This window comes from Simochromis diagramma, unplaced genomic scaffold, assembly GCF_900408965.1.
Source record: "Simochromis diagramma unplaced genomic scaffold, fSimDia1.1 OVJJ01000501.1, whole genome shotgun sequence".
NCBI classification, from domain to species: Eukaryota; Metazoa; Chordata; class Actinopteri; order Cichliformes; family Cichlidae; genus Simochromis; species Simochromis diagramma.
In genome coordinates, this window is record NW_024387320.1 from 739,486 (window position 1) to 754,206 (window position 14,721).

The window sequence follows — 14,721 nt, forward strand, 5'->3', positions numbered from 1 at the left end:
TGGATCCCACCGACTGATATAAGTGATATTGATCTTCTTATCTTATCTTCTTCAGCTCTCAGCAAGAAAACAAATCAGTTTTTTTCTTCCCAAAGTGACACATCGTCCTTTAAGATTGTTCATAATCTCAGTGTGGCCTGGATAGTGAGTCATAAAATCAAGGTTTCTGCTAGTCGGTGATTAAATTGAATCCATAATCTCAATAATCATAATAACAGTTTTTCATTCACTGTCACAATTACAGGCATTTACTTTACACAGGAGTAAAAAGCCATAGTTTGACATAGGCTTACATGTAAATGACGCAGATGACATCTTAATAGTAAATGAACATAAACAAAAGTTTTGCTTCTAGAAAAAACTGTCAAGTGGAAAACAAATGGTGTTATTTTTTTTCACACCAGCTTCACAATTCAAAGCATCCAAAAGTCAATACCCACACTTGGCAGTTCAGACAAAGATGAAGATGAGGTGCGAGACGTACAAAACATTGCATTCTGGGATCGGCCTGAAGCACAAAATGACAGTGATTCAAAAAAGCTCCATCTGTACATGCTGGGTACACTGGGGAATTGTGTCTCAAAGTTGAAATGCTAAGAGACCATAACAGCATAATCACAGTCACATAGTTAGCTATTTGTCAAAAATAAACCACAGGTGCTGAGGCTAGAAATGACGTGTGCAGATCTGACTCATTTGTCCGTAGACTACTGATGAGCTGAAAACCAGGTCTAAAACGCTCACTTTCTACTACTATGAGGAGATTTCAAATGCACTGCGAGAGTTGCTGCAGGACATTAATGGGAAATCCATTTGAAAATAAATGAACATGGTGCCTGCTAACAATGGCTTTTTCTGACAGACACGCAATTTATAACAAACTGTGTTTATAAATGTACCTTGTGGCATAAATTGTCAGGTCAGTGCACAACTTATTTGACCTACAAGGAGCATACAAAGCAATGACGAAGGGAACCATACTGTATTGATTGATAAATGCATTTTCTTTCTGTGTACAATTGGATATCTGTCAGACCAGTACACATCACTGGGGGCACAAATATGACCTTCTTTTTAATCGTTTGCCTTTTGTTTTGCATGGCCTTGAATAACTTAGCAATATTCGAACTGGAGTGACTTTGCAGAATACAAGCATTCAATAAAAAAAGGTGGCCATGACAGATTAAATATGGAATAAGGTTTGAACATTGTCCTTTATTCATGAGGCACATTGAGGTGATGTGTGAGAACTCTGTTAGTGCTTTAGGTGTTATGTAAAAGGCATCTAATCCACTCCATTCCAGCTTTTATCACAGCTATCAAAAACTAAAAAAGCAGGTATTTATGCTTATGCAAATGAGCACTGCCCTTAGCCCCCGCTTCCTGCAGATGAACAGAAAACAGAAAAAAAAAGTAATGGCTCAGGCTGTCATCAGATTCCACTGAGAGCTCTTTTTTTCTACAGCTTTTTTTCCACAACTATTTATTTCCTCTTAAGTAATGTCCCTTAAATGGCTGTTATGTAACTTGCCACAGCTTCAACTCTTGTCTCATTTGCCTCCATAAATCAAATGCTTATTTAAATCGACCTTTAAAATAACGAGGACAGAATATTGTGACAAATTTGGACATGAGCAGATGAAAATCAGCAGGTATTGAATACTGTTTAAAATGCTCATTTCCATGAGTAGTAAGTAACGCAGCTCAGAAGAAATTTTTGAAAAATGTTTATGTAAAGCAGTATTAAAACTGGCCCGTACTTTTGAAGTTGTTGATGAAAACTCAAGCACTTCCCCATGGACACGGTCTCTTGATTGAGAGATGTATTTAATTGATCTTTTTCCTGCATAATTTAAGTATAGGCTTTCTGGATTCCTGTAGCTGTCCTGGATTTGTACTTGTACTCACCAATGATGGGTCTTTCTGAGGAGACAAACAGTACAAGCATTACAGCTTTGAGATTGAAAATCATGTCAAGGTTGGCTAATTGTAGGCCAGGTTTCTGTATATCTGGCTTTTAAAAATCATCAGTGTTTCATCAATAAACTATTTGGGACCTGAGGCACTTCGCACTGTCACTAAATATTTCTGGTTGAAGTGAGCTGAAAAATAGCAACCAGTGTGGCAAATGTAAGAGTAGCTTGGCAAGAACATGGTTTATCAGTGTCAGAGAAGAAGTTGCATGAGAAAACTGTATATTACTTGTATATTTATGTGCTATTTTCTGAATAAATGTACATGAATTTATATTCACGGGCTAAGGATTTGTCCCTCACAGCAATGACAGGCAGGAATTTGTCAAGCACCATAATACCTGTTGTTCTGTGTTGTGTACAGTGATGTGAATTATTTCAAAGCACAAAAGCAGGTGTGACAGCACCCAGCATGAATTTGTAGGAATAATGGTTCGTACTTTATTTTCCACTTGAGTACCAGTTCTACTCTCTCATTTGCATGCAAGAAACTCCACGGAGCAACCTAGGAGTCTTCAAAGCCAGTCTCTCAGGTAATGCAGCATCAGGTTTTACATCTGATCGTATCTGACTGGAGTTTTGATCATGTCGATTCAAACTGCGGGAACAGTTCTATGTGTTTACCAATTCAGGCAGGGGTTTCTGATGGCAAGGGGCTACCACTTCATCTTGAAAAGCTAAGTTTTGTTCAGTTAAAATAGATTAATTGGCAATATTTTATTATGTTTGCCGTGTCACCACATTTGGAGAAGAAAATCTTGTAATGAATGAGCCTTTTTGGTATTTCAATCACACCTTTATTGGAAAAAGAATGAGCAGCGTGCAGAGTGCATTAAACTGAATTTCAAAGATGTAAAATTACATTTTGCAGTCGTGAAAAAATGTCTTCTATCATAAATATGTACATGTTTTAATGACCCACATGGACAACAAAAAATATTTACACTTTCTATGTACACTTGGAATAACCTTTTTTTTTAAAAGACAGTTGCAACTTCCGAACCTGTAGCCACAGTCACAATATTTGGGCTCTGCCTGACTGCACCACGAGCCTCGTGTTGTTGCTGAGGGTAGTAGGAAGGAAGGGTTCTGGTCCTGGAGAAGGTCTGCATGCTGCTCCGGGACTTGGGCTGACTTGTGCCATAACAAGAGTCCTTCCAAGACTCGGGGCAGCCATGAGGACTGTTGAAGACAGGCGCTGGGGAAAAGCCTATTGTGTATGCAGTGTTTCTAGGGGCTCGGAAGCTCTGTGGCTGTATTGCACAGTAGGTGCCTTGGCAATCCTCTGATAAGCCGTTAGCTGCACCTGAAATAGAAGCAATATGAATTTAATAAAATAATAATGGTGAGCATTTATAGATTAAGATTTTACATATATTTTGAAATAATTGATCATTTATATATTTCTGGTGAAGGTTTGCTTTATCTGAACTTCAAAACACATACAGGAAAACTCACTCTTTAGCCTCGGCTGGAAGGTTCTGAAGTTCTTTCTGACTCCATCGCCACTGATATCAGAGTCACTGTCGTTGAAGTCACTGTCCCCTTTACCACTGTCCTTCACGCTCAGCTGATCAGTGTTGCTCATCCCACTGCAAATGCAATCAACAAATACAGTATGAGGCACAACTGCATCACATTAGCTTGATTATTGATGACTTTTTTTTCTCTGCATACACAGCACGGGACTTTGTTGCCCATCTAACCTCATTTTGCATAGATGCCACAAGCAACTTGTATGTTTTGTGTCTGTGACTGTGTGCGCGCGTGTGTGTGAAGTACTGTTTTTTTTTAAGAAACTCTTTTTAGTTTGATTTCACTGTTTGTAAAGCATCGGATCTGAGAAAAGACATTCATTTAGTTGTCTTACCTCACTTGCAAGCAGTATTTGTCACCTTGCCACACAGATGTTGGTTGGAAATGCTTGGAGGGCAGGAACATCTAAGAGAACAAAGTGACAAGAGAGAGCTTAGTTTCCATTTCTGGCACACAGATCAAAGCAGTACTAGGAAACATCCTATAAAAATATGAGGGAAAATAAAACAGAAAAACAAGACTAAATGTAGTTTACTCACCTTCGTCTCAGAGTCCCTGCTCCTCTCCTCATACAGGCAGGAATCATCGAGAGACAAAGAGGTCCTCTCGTGGAAGAAGCCTCCTTGACCTGTGTAAATGTTTGGTTCTGTTGAACTAAGCATGGGCAGGGGCCTGCCATCAAACAGGCCCTGACACACTTCTCTCTTGGCGCCACGGCTTCTCCCCCCACATCTGAGTTTACATGTCACAGCTACAACCACTATTGCAATCAGCAACAATGCACAACCCCCACCGAGCATAATGATGATAATTAGTGAGCCATCAACGCCGGTGCTTTCTTCATCACTTGACCGTAGCACAATGACAACTTGGTCTTCGGAGGGCTCTGTGTCTGAGACGACAAACCTAATAGTGGCACTGCTAGAGAGTGGGGACCTGGCATTGTCACTCACTGCGATTTTCATTTCCAGCACGTCCCCAATTTCAGCTGTCAGCCATTGTTTTAAACCAATCTCTCCAGTGTCTTTGTTCATTGTAAAAAGCTTCAGATCACCTTGCACAATTTGGTATGAGAGTTCTCCATTCACTCCATCATCCTCGTCTTCAGCTGTTACACGAAGGGCAAGATAGCCAGGAGGTGCATTAAAGGGCAAAGGAATCTCAGCAGAGTCATTCACAAGGACAGGGAAGGTGAAATATGGATAGTTGTCATTTTGATCCACAACTCTGACCCTGATTGTTGATGTGCTTGACAGAGCAGGGGAACCTTTGTCTTCTGCTTGGATGACCAGCTCAATCTCCTGAAGCGTCTCATAATCAAAGGACCTTAAAGTATACAAAGACCCTGAGAGGGAATCCACAGAAACATAAGTGGACACTAAAGAGCCGCCTGGTACCTCTGAATCGAGGAGTTTGTATGAGACTTTGGCATTTTTTCCCATATCAGGATCTCGAGCAACAACAGTGGTCACATATGAGCCTGGGATGTTATTTTCCAGGACTGAAACTTCATAAAGTGGCTTACTGAACAGAGGGAAATTGTCATTCTCATCTGTTACACGGATAGTGTACTGTCTGATAGTTTTGAAAGGTGGGCTTCCCAGGTCTTCTGCAACCACAGTCAGGTTATACTCTGGTATCTTCTCTCTGTCTAAAGTGGTGGTGGTAACGATCATGAACGTGTCTCCATATGCCTGCTGGAGGGTGAAATGCTCGTGCTCGAGCAGACTAACGCGCACGTACCCATTGGAGCCAGAGTCTCTATCCGAGGTGCTGATCAGAGCCACGAAGCTCTCTGCCGCTGCAGCTTCCGTGATGTAGGCGACTCCATCACTGCTGGAGGTCATGGGTTTGATGCTGATTTCTGGTGCGTTGTCGTTCACGTCCACGATATCTATCACAACTTTGCAGGTGGAGGGGACAGAGTTCGCGCCTAAATCAGACGCTTTGATGCTCAGCTCATATGATCTCCTCTTCTCAAAATCGACAAGCGCCTTCAGGGTCACGTCACCGGAGTGGGGGTCGAGGTGGAAAAGGCGCGCAGCTTCTAACGACAGCCCGTCGGAGAACGCGTACATCACTTCGCCATTTATGCCGTCATCGGGATCAAACGCGTGCACTCTGAGAACACGGTGGCCCACCGGAGAGTCTTCATTCAGCTCAACTTTCAGAGAGCTGTGCTCAAAAGTCGGGCTGTTGTCGTTAAAGTCCAACACTTTGATACTCACAGTCATTGACCCGGACTTTGCAGGCATTCCCCCATCATATGCGGTGACTTCAATAGTGTAGGAGTCCTCCACCTCCCTGTCGAGCTGCCTCACCAGCACCAGTTCAGCAAACTTCACCCCATCCTCCCGATCGCGTACTTCAACAGAGAAATGACTGGAGGAGGAAGTGTTGTAGCTTTGGATGTAGTTGTCTCCCACGTCCTGGTCGAGCGCGATTTGCAGAGGGAATCTAGAGTCCAGTGGCACATTTTCTACTATCTCCAGAGTTGTCTCGTTGAGAGGAAAATTGGGAGAGTGGTCGTTGATGTCTTTCACCTCGATCTCCACGTGAATGAGTTGAAACTTCTCCCTGGAGAAGGCCACGATGTCGAAGGTGATGAAGCAACGGGGAGTCCTGGGGCAGAGCTGCTCTCGATCAATTATTTCTGCGACACTCAGAAGTCCGTCGTTCTCTCTCATGTGAATCACAGAAAAGTTATTCTCTTGCATAAAGCGGAAGGAAGTGGCAGGGTCATCAGCTGGATCAATCTTTAAATCTTGAGACAAATTACCTATTTCTGTCCCGGGTGCGTCTTCTTCATAGGTGAAATACCTTGTAGTTGTACACTGAGCAGTATTTAAAAATAAAACAAGCGCCACGCACAGCCCAGCTGCTGCAATCTTGCAAACTGTCATATTGAAGAGCTACTGAATGCTGCACAAAAAAAGTCATAAATCATGCAAGCAATCCGCCACTTGTGCTATGTCAGGTCGAATCACAACGGTGTTCAACTCTGACTTTGCTGCGGGACTATAAGCTCCGGTATATGCAAATAGGCTGCCCAGTCGACCAATGGCCTTCCAGTCCTGCACCAAACGGAACACGTTTGCCACTTCTGTTCACTGTTTGGGGTGCAAATGGTTCACTGAATAAACCGATTGTGGGGCTTTGTGCAGGCTGATAAGGTTGTTTTCTAAATAAATCTACATAGGGCCATTAATTAACTAACTAAATTACTTGGAGGACTGCATATAATAGGACTTCATGCCACAAGAGGAAGTTTAAAATTAACAACTTAGAATAAATGACTGGGCGAGTTTGTTGCCTCTCTAAAGGACATTATGCAGAAGCTAGGATGTAAAGACATTAAAGCGCAATGGACATATGCCAGTGAAATTATACATTGGTGGTAATTACTGAGAAGCAGAAAAACGTTAACAGGGGCGCATGACATAAGAAAATATTATGAGCATGATTGGCAGTCTGAGTGCAGTTTTTGCTTTGCGGGGAGTGATGCTTTTAAAATGTGAGGAATAAAGGTAGTGATGGAAGAAATGTAAGATGTTTGAAGTAGAAAAGCCACAATGCAAAAAAAAAAAAAAAAACTCATTACACAAGGAGGAGCAAATGCATAAAGTAAAAAATAAAAATGTTGCAGAATGATTGCCTGCATGTGTTTTCTTATAAACATTTTATTACAGCAATATTACTGTGGATGTTTTAACAGTGAGGAGCATCTTAATGTTGTGGAGGTGGTACTATTTTGAACACGTTTATACCTACTGGCTCTTTAATAATGCATTACATACATATGCCCAAGATTATCATATGAGTATAGCTGTCAATTAAATGTGATGCAGGAAAAAAGTTCTACATTTCCCTCTGAACTAAGTAGAAATATAATATAGCGTGAAAATGTAATATATATACAAGCAGCAGAACACAATAGTGAGTTAATGTATTTAGTTATTTCCAGCCTGTCTTTAAAGGCAGGAGAAAATGCAAAATATGAACTAGGAAAAATCTAATAATGGAGGGTCCCAACACTAATGACATTCATTTATATTCATTTTCACACATATTAAAATCACATAGTGTTCATATTTTGACATTTAAACTTAATAAAACTCCATACATATTTATTTTTGCAGTTTTTTTCTCCTTCCACATTTATCCGTGTAAATGTTGCAAATAAACACGATGCATAAGGAAAAGCATGTGTTTTTTTTATATTCTTTTTATTTTGGGGTGGAGCATCTGCAAATGCTGTCTCATCTGTTCAAATAGTGGAGAAGGAATTTCAGCTTAATGCGGTTGAGAAAACCCACAAAGCCAGACAAGTGTCATTTGATTAGTGCTGTGTTTTGGACACCCACAATGTTAATTACACATAGAATATCACTGTAACTCTGTGTTAGAGGAAAAACCTGCCAGTATAATCAAGACCATCTGTATTGTAATAAACACCCAGTCGTACTTAATTTACCCTTTTCAACAATGGTTCTATAACAGGAACTGTGGAAGTCTGAAAAATAAAGAAGTCATAAAGGACTGCATTGATTCCCAATCATACCACACACACAGGGTGAGAGACTTGCAGAGACTCGCGCACACACGCACACACAACAGCAACAGCCCTCACAGTGATAACAAAAGAGCATGAGTCAACCAGGCCTTTGTCAACCATATGGGTGATTAGCTTCTGCTGATTAAAAGGCGTCTATTACCCTTCAAAGGGCTCTTGACGCCTCACAAAAGTTTGGGTTAAATCTGTCTGAGCCCCCCCAAGAGGGCACACACTGAAAGGTGCAAAAAAGCACGCAATAAAGACCCACAGAGACCGGAGATACTTGTCAGTGAGAGGTGATAAGGAGCTCTGGGCTGCCATAGTTAGAGTGTTATACAAGCCCAATTTTGCTTGCTAAATGTGAAAATTGATTTTTTTTTTCTTTCAAATAACGGTGCCTGCTGTTCTTGGCAAGAACACCAGGCACCATTAACAAAAAACAATAACAAAATGTTCCAACACTTTGTAGCAGAGTAGGCTAATTTATAATGTATGGCACTGAAAGCTGCAGTATATCCATATTGAACTTGGAACGTGCCTCAGTCTGATCACATTTCAACAGAAATGGATGTTCAGAACTTGCCCTCCAATCCATAAGGCATCAAGTCAACAAGTGGGTTTTCCTATATGCTGAGTTCTGTTTACTGCCACAAATGATTACATCAAGTGGTATTTTGGGCTAAACGCCAAGGCAAGCCAATGCAAATCTAACCTAAATGGTTAATCTTGCAAGTGTAACAGCATTGCGTCACCATTTGTGCTACTCAGCACTAAGTGAGAGATGTTATGACGTGGAGTTAAGCGTAAAAATTAAATGTAGCCTCTATATCTAGTCATTTTTGGCTATTTGTTAGTCCGCATCTCTATTTTCAACCTTTATTAAAAACAAGATCATGCTGAACATATGAACACTGAGCCAGCAGGGGCTCAAACATAAGATACTTTTCTGCCATTACCAGACACACAAAGCCTTCAGCACAATGGCCCCATGCTGACTGGGTGTTAAAATCCAGGATTTTATAGCTATGAGGAGTCAGAAGGTAATACAGAATTATCAGGCAAATTAGTTGTTTGCCTCTAAGAGGATTATGCTTTAATCTTATCAAATGTCTCACACACTTACCACTCTGTGCTGCAATGGATTCAAGGTAACAACTGAGCAGCTGTTGATAAAATATTTTAGTCGGTACAGACATAGCGATTAAAAGAGCAGCTTCACAGGTTGTGATGATCTGTTCATTTGCGATTTTCTTCGTGCATCCTACAGTGTAAATGAGCTAACTGGCTCGATGAGAAACCTCAGCCACTCGTGTCCCGAGTGTTTTTTTCTGATCGATACATCATTACAAGGTCACCAGAGGTCTGGCCACAAACAAAGCCAGGCTAACACAGGAGTGATACTTGTTTGCCATTTAAGTCAGGTGATTAATGCAGATCACGGCTTGATTAAGATGTGTGTGGTGACAGTAAGAACATTACAGCAGATTAATGGGTTTTGCCATCTGTTCTCTCACTGAGGTGATTTTAATTAATGGTAAGAATATTGTTAATCTTGCCATAGCAGTGAGCATCACATTAATCACAATGATGGTCAGAAATCAATCTGATTGCCAGACAGTCTTCAACATCACATGAAAGCCATTTGAAGATTGCATCTTGCCCACTTCACACACCTCCAGGTATGGAGGCAGGAAAGGCATTTGGTGACACTGGGAGCAGTAATCCTGGCATATGCCACTGGGACCAAATGTCTCAAAAGTCCACCTTTTGGAAAACAGCCACAGCGTCACCCAGAGTTAGAAAATTCAGCCAATATTTTGCTGTTTTCAATAAAAGCTGAGAGGGTATGTAAACTACTTTAAAAAAAAGTTTCTGTGTAGGGATTTTTTTTCTTAACAATGTTTTTGGTTTGACTGCAAAAGACGCCTGCACAAATACTGAAGACAAACAAAGAGGCACAAAAATACAGGTATGTGTATGGACAAACTACAAAATTGACACTTGCTAGGAAACACAAATGAGCTATTATGCGTAAAACTAAAGCATGACACAGAATAAAAAACACTAATCAGCTTGGTTTCCTTTGTTGATCTGGCTCGAATTCATGACAACACTTTGTGTTGTATTTTACATAATTGAATAAAATGACAGTCGTGTCATGCAAATTTTGCAACCACCAGGCGTTGCATATTGTCACAGACACTGCATGTACTCTAGCTTAGATAATTTACATTAATTAAAAGTTTTTATACCGACTTTGAAATTCTTGTATGGAATCTCAAAACAATCATAACACGTCTTCCTTCTCCTAAAACTGATTCACATCTAAAAGAACCAGCTGTGTGAATCCAGAGTATGGACAAACGCTGTTCTCTGGTATGTTTAACCACCTGTAAATGTCCTGGCATCAGGTTGTTTAAACATTTACCCTGCTGCTAAGCGCCTCAGTGGAGTCTTCATTGATTTGTATTCATGACACAGCTTTTTTAAAATTTAGATTGGTGCAGACTTTTTTTTTTTGCTACGGCTAGAAACTCATCCAGGCATTTTCAGGCCAGTCCCTTATCAGTTTCCTCATCTCACTTTAACCTTAGGTGCTCTAATAAACTGGGGGTATACATGTCAGTACCCTGGTCGTGAGGGTCATGTAGCAGGTTTAATCTCAGCCATTTGGGCTGTCTGAAAGGCAGATAAAATAAGATTATCCTGTGCTTGCTTGTGGCCCTTGGTGAGACGAGAGGGTGGAAGTATGTGAGCAGCAGCTGCAGAGGTGCCAAATACTCAGACTGGTTTGTGGTCTCTGTGGCTTTTGGCACCTCCTGTAGCGTTACAGGCACAGATAACCACCACCCCCCCACCCCTCCCAACCAAAGCCCATCCTCGCAGCTCTCCAACCGATTACAACAGGCCAAATGTTTAACATACTGTCCCTAATCACACTTAACATTCTGTCACGATATGCTCCTAAACAGCTTTTAGGGCCATATAAATCACATAGGTACTTGTGGCCATGATTAGGTCTTTGGTAATTGTTTTCTTTTCCTGTTGGTTTCATTTTTTTTCCTGTTGAAGCAGAGTGACTAATGCATTCAGATCATTTCAGGGGGGATGAAATCTCTTTAGTACAGCTGCTGAATTTAGAACATGTGAGAGGCAACTTAAAAGATATATTTGTAAAACAAAGATCAATTATGGAAATAAATGCATAACATAAGAAAATCAGAAAATGCCTTACTATTTTATGATAAATTAATTAGTCTGTTAGGGCAAAGCATGAATAATAAAGGCTTCCCCATAATTAGATCTCGGTGGACTCTACATGTTTTAAACAAATCCAGAAAATTAATATCAGTGCCGTGTAAACATGTTTCCAGGATTTCTTCATGTTGGCCACAAAGGCTGAGTCTATTAAGAAATTTGGAAAGACAGATTTTGTTGTTTAAATCTCCTAAAAGCCGAGGCAGATCAAAAGAGGTATTAGTATTCAAAGACAAATCATGTTTGGCTGAGGTTCCTCTACCCCCACTCAACTCTAGCCATTCCCCACTGTGTAACTAATGCTCGCTGCCTGAAAACGATTGGAACAACAGTTGCTAGCTGCACTTTATTATGCATAAGCATTTCTGAATAAGCTTTGACCATATGCATGAAACAGGTATGCACAAAGATGTTTGGCATTTCGAATTTAACCACAGAGAGGACAAAAAACTGAATACAGTATATCACAGCATTTAAGAAAATACCTGCAAGAGAATCACATGAGCAAACAAAGGAAAACAGGTTTAGGAATTGAGGCCAGTCATTTCAAAATAGGGAGTCACCCTAAAGGTTTAGATTAAAACAGTGGCTGAGAGTGCCATCTACAGGTTGAAATGCTGCCATGTTAAGAGAGACGACTTGCAAGCAGCAACAAATATTGAAAACACTTCAAATTTCCACACTTGTTCACAGAAAATGATAACAAGTAAATTAAAATAAAACATTATCACACAGAAACAGATTGTTTGCTCTCACTAATGAATAATAAATCTGCATCGTTTGCCTTTCGTTCGAGGGAACACGCAGGCACAGCAGAGGATCTAAGATGCAAATATAGAGCAAAGATCAGGAACCTCAAAATAGAGAAGCAAACAACTGGATTCTGCACAAAAAATCAGCTTTTCCTCTTTTAGTGTGGCCCTGTGCGGGCTTTATATCACAGTAAAGACTCTACTATGAGTTTCAATCCAATTATGATGACTACTTCACATTTCATGCCTCATAGTGAATTTTACCACCCTAAGCGACATAGATGAACCCCCCCCCCCCAAAAAAAAAAAAAGATCAGTGGGCCTACATGTTAACCTCCAGTGATATTCTGTGCCTGCTGATTGCAGGCACATATTTGATGTGACAATATCCCTATCAAACTTTCACTCTGATTTTCATTTTCCACGTCACCATTTAAACCGGTCATTGTAGATACTAAAATATTCCCCGTTTCAAGGTGTCTGCAGCCACGGTGTAAACACTTGCCATTCATATTTCCATGGCTTGTTGGCTTTTATTATCAGGTGAGGTAAATAAGAATTTGCTCGGTAGTCCCGGCTGTGATTTTTTTTCTCTCCCTCTCTCCCTCTTGCATGGTTATATTATTCAAAGCAGGGAAGATAAAGTACAGCCGCTTTGCTTGTGTGTTTCTACATGGGAGTATTTATATGGGTCTGCATGTGTGCGTATGTGTGTCAATGCTAATTTGTGCCTTTTTCAAGGGCCAGGTCCCTCTCCTCCTTCTTGAATACATTTCACATCTCCATATTGCCATCCTAGAATGTCAGCTCCTTGAAGCAATTTCCTCTCAGCCATTATCTGATGGGTGAGAACTGTTTCCCATTGGCAGGTGCGGATGACACTTGGGCTGTGCAGGAGCTGGCTGTTAAACGTAGCACTGGCTCCTTACCAAGCTCCAGTCTGCCTGGTCCTGACAGCCCCCACAGGGCTGGCCACTGGGGGCAGACTGTTGGGCCAACTGGCCACTGAGGGGTGTAATCACTCCCTCTGACATATTTGGCACAAGCCATCCATTTGCTCCACAACAGAAAGCTTTGAATGACTGCCTTGCTTAATCCTGTTAGGCCAGGAGATGGCAACATTGAGGTGGGAGATAAACATTTGAAAAACTCTGTATACTCCAACCCTGTAATGGTTCATATCATATAAGATAAGAGGGAAAGGAAGTAGGGATGGAAAAGTCATGGTCAATTTAGGCAAAGAGCATTATGAAATCCAATTTGAGAAAATATTAATATGAATTACACCCTGTGAGTTTAATAAGGCTTATTTTATCATTTTTATTTGTCGTCATTGTAGTAAAGGGCATTTTGCTGTCAAGATGATTTCTCAATTTTCCACCAGATAACAAATTAACAATATATAAAATATAATCACAATTCAGCACAGTAAAACTGCAAAAGACACTAATCGCCACGCAAGAGGGTATAGTGCATACCCTCTTGCATGGTGATCATAATCTTAAAGGTGCATATTCATAGACCAACAAGTCCTCCAACCAGTTAAAGGTTCCATATGGAGACAATAGCCCCTTATTTTTCAGCCTCTGCTCATAAGAGTCCGCAATTAGGAATGCAAAATTGTAACAAAGGCACTAAAGAGAATGCCTACGGTGCATAGCTTGTGCATGTGCGGAAGTGCATGAGTGGAGCAGGGAGATAGATTAATGTTGAGGGGCATCAGCTTAGAGGATGTTTTGTTTCCCCACTGAGTGCCGAGTGCAGAGGGGAGTTAAGAGAATCCAATCTGGTCGCCGAGTCCTGCGGTGCGAAGAATGTTTGGAGTATGCTCGGTGATAGCGGACTCCATTACAGCACGAGTCTCCGGGTAGCCTGCCATTGTGCTGGCAAGCAAGGAGGTTAATCAGATCCCAGCTCCATTATGAATGCTTGCTATTTCTAAAGGGCTCTATGAATAGAAAACTGTAAGCTCTCATAAAATGAATCAAGGCTCTGTGCTTTTACAGAAAAAAAGGCCTGATAAAGAATAATGTTGGTGTATATTTGAAGTGATTCCACATCCTCCAGAGCAAAACCAAATGAGTGCTTTATAGAGCCCTAGTTATTAATTATCTGAGATTAAGAAATTCTCTTATAGCTCCGCCACTATGTTCCCCCATGTCTGCGTTGTTTGCTGTAAAGGGCAGATTAGCTTAATTGATTTTTGAGTATTAAATTAATTTTACATTGTGAGTCAATGACATCTGCTTTCACAAATTAGCTGGTACGTTATCGCCCTCCTGTCATTAAAGCAGGACACATTGCTAAACAAACTTTTCAGGCACTCTTTTGTTTTAGCTAATGAATCAATTTTCAGCTTGCCTTGTAGTAACTTATTAAATGGCTGTGTTAGTCTGTTGACAGACTTGATAGCACCATCTAAGGATGAAACCCTCATCTACAGCACAACCGAGGTTTGGCACTGGAAGTGAACAAGCTCCGGGATGTTTTAAAAGCCAAGTTTGGTTTTCTTGTGAGTTCAACTCAAGAAGATATCTGATAAGGCAGGCACTACTTGATAACACCACCAGCATACCCCAACTCACACATTCAGCTGAAAACCTTACAGATTAGGAGGCTGCTGAATGGTGCTTCTTGTCTGATGAAT

General features: G+C 40.8%; 1 protein-coding gene across 1 annotated transcript; it reads right to left on the reverse strand.

Annotated features, from left to right (window-relative positions):
* Nucleotides 1–2,762: 2,762 nt before the first annotated feature.
* pcdh8 (protocadherin 8) lies at nucleotides 2,763–6,481 on the reverse strand. The gene is made up of 4 exons (XM_040005685.1): nucleotides 4,049–6,481; nucleotides 3,844–3,914; nucleotides 3,432–3,565; nucleotides 2,763–3,279 (listed from the first exon to the last, which is right to left on the reverse strand). Exons 1-4 carry the CDS (start codon nucleotides 6,410–6,412, stop codon nucleotides 2,951–2,953), a joined length of 2,898 nt encoding a protein of 965 aa, XP_039861619.1. The 5' UTR covers nucleotides 6,413–6,481; the 3' UTR covers nucleotides 2,763–2,950.
* Between the last annotated feature and the right edge of the window lie 8,240 nt (nucleotides 6,482–14,721).

Excerpts from the sequence above, each read along its gene's own strand:
- pcdh8 (XM_040005685.1), bottom strand. The coding sequence starts at position 6,412 with ATGACAGTTTGCAAGATTGCAGCAGCTGGGCTGTGCGTGGCGCTTGTT. Across the intron at positions 3,915-4,048 it reads GCAGGGACTCTGAGACGAAG|ATGTTCCTGCCCTCCAAGCA; the intron begins GTGAGTAAACTA and ends TTGTTCTCTTAG. Across the intron at positions 3,280-3,431 it reads CTTCCAGCCGAGGCTAAAGA|GTGCAGCTAACGGCTTATCA; the intron begins GTGAGTTTTCCT and ends CTTCTATTTCAG.